At 52.0% G+C, this 1364-nt stretch overlaps 3 protein-coding genes across 5 annotated transcripts in view; 2 read left to right on the forward strand and 1 right to left on the reverse strand.

Moving 5' to 3' along the window:
• The window catches only part of LOC125939374 (histone H2A type 1-H-like), a 686-nt gene extending 177 nt beyond the window's left edge, over positions 1 to 509 (forward strand). Inside the window, exon 1 of the mRNA XM_049654813.1 lies at positions 1 to 509. This exon is cut by the window's left edge and continues 177 nt beyond it. Coding sequence (XP_049510770.1) covers positions 1 to 339 — 339 coding nt within the window. The 3' untranslated portion in view covers positions 340 to 509.
• Positions 1 to 1364, reverse strand: part of LOC125939383 (histone H2B type 1-A) — a 373771-nt gene that overhangs the window by 147224 nt on the left and 225183 nt on the right. The gene's annotated exons all lie outside the window — the stretch shown is intronic.
• LOC125939404 (uncharacterized) overlaps positions 1248 to 1364 on the forward strand; it is a 2793-nt gene continuing 2676 nt past the window's right edge. Inside the window, exon 1 of the mRNA XM_049654850.1 lies at positions 1248 to 1364. This exon is cut by the window's right edge and continues 2676 nt beyond it. Within this exon, the coding sequence (XP_049510807.1) occupies positions 1270 to 1364 (95 nt within the window). The 5' untranslated portion in view covers positions 1248 to 1269.

Raw genomic sequence — 1364 nt, forward strand, 5'->3', positions numbered from 1 at the left:
TCGTCGCGGGCCGGGCTGCAGTTCCCGGTGGGGCGCGTGCACCGCCTGCTCCGCAAGGGCAACTACGCCGAGCGGGTCGGGGCCGGCGCGCCGGTGTACCTGGCGGCCGTGCTGGAGTACCTGACGGCCGAGATCCTGGAGCTGGCGGGCAACGCGGCCCGCGACAACAAGAAGACGCGCATCATCCCGCGCCACCTGCAGCTGGCCATCCGCAACGACGAGGAGCTCAACAAGCTGCTGGGCCGCGTCACCATCGCGCAGGGCGGCGTCCTGCCCAACATCCAGGCCGTGCTGCTGCCCAAGAAGACCGAGAGCCACCACAAGGCTAAGAGCAAGTAAAGTCTAGCCCAGAAGACCACGGATCTTCCGCTTTTCTACAGCTAATCAAAGGCTCTTTTCAGAGCCATCCATATTTTCACATGAAAGGCTAGTAACCAGCCTGTTACGTTAGTAGAATCAGTCCTGAATCTGTAAAAGATAAGGTAACGTCAAAACCTTGTTCAAAAAACAAAACAAAAAACCCCACTCAACTTTATATGCCAGATGGAACTGACCTACAAAAAGTAAAGGGGCTCAAATGTAAGCATAACAAGCAGAATGGAAATTTGCGTTTGGCCAATAAGAAAGCCGCGCGGGATTTTCAAATTTTCAATTTAAGGAAAACCCATCGTATCAAAGAAGCCCGAGATCATTTGTTGCTGTCCAGTGTAGTGTGAATCTAGCATTACCAGACCAAGTGCTTTACATGCTATCTTCCAGGTCCATCCAGGGACCCTGCCATGTAGTTTCACACGAGAAAACTGTATTAAGGGAGGTATAATGACCAAAGACCTAGGAAGTGGCAGTCCAAGAGACCCGAGGTTTACTTAAAAATAACTAATCCAGACGTCTAGGGGAGAAGGAGACAAGACAATCGCACTCAGAGAAGTGTGCAGCCCAGCAGGTTGGTGACATTCGAGCCTGTCAGGAATTGAGAATCTCAGGTCCCACTTAGGTTTACTGAACCAAAAGTTACGTTTCGCATGGTGAAATCCTCGCTTTTCACGCTGTACTCAGTGAAAGGATAAAACAGAACCTGGACGCTGAAAAGAGGGGTGAGATGGAGTGATTCATCCAATCAGGCTCTCCAGTAGTTAATTACCCTTCGACCAATGGTTTTATCGCGCGGTTCTTTTGAAAAATGACAAGACCAATCAGAATGCTTCTTACTGTATATAAGGGGAACTTCGCCCTTGCCCACCAGGTTCTGTGTGTTCTTAGTTGTTTCAGATGGCTCGCACGAAGCAGACGGCGCGCAAGTCGACGGGCGGCAAGGCCCCGCGCAAGCAGCTGGCCACCAAGGCGGCCCGCAAGAGCGCGCCGGC

The sequence above is a fragment of the Panthera uncia genome (assembly GCF_023721935.1).
Source record: "Panthera uncia isolate 11264 chromosome B2 unlocalized genomic scaffold, Puncia_PCG_1.0 HiC_scaffold_25, whole genome shotgun sequence".
Classification (NCBI taxonomy): Eukaryota; Metazoa; Chordata; class Mammalia; order Carnivora; family Felidae; genus Panthera; species Panthera uncia.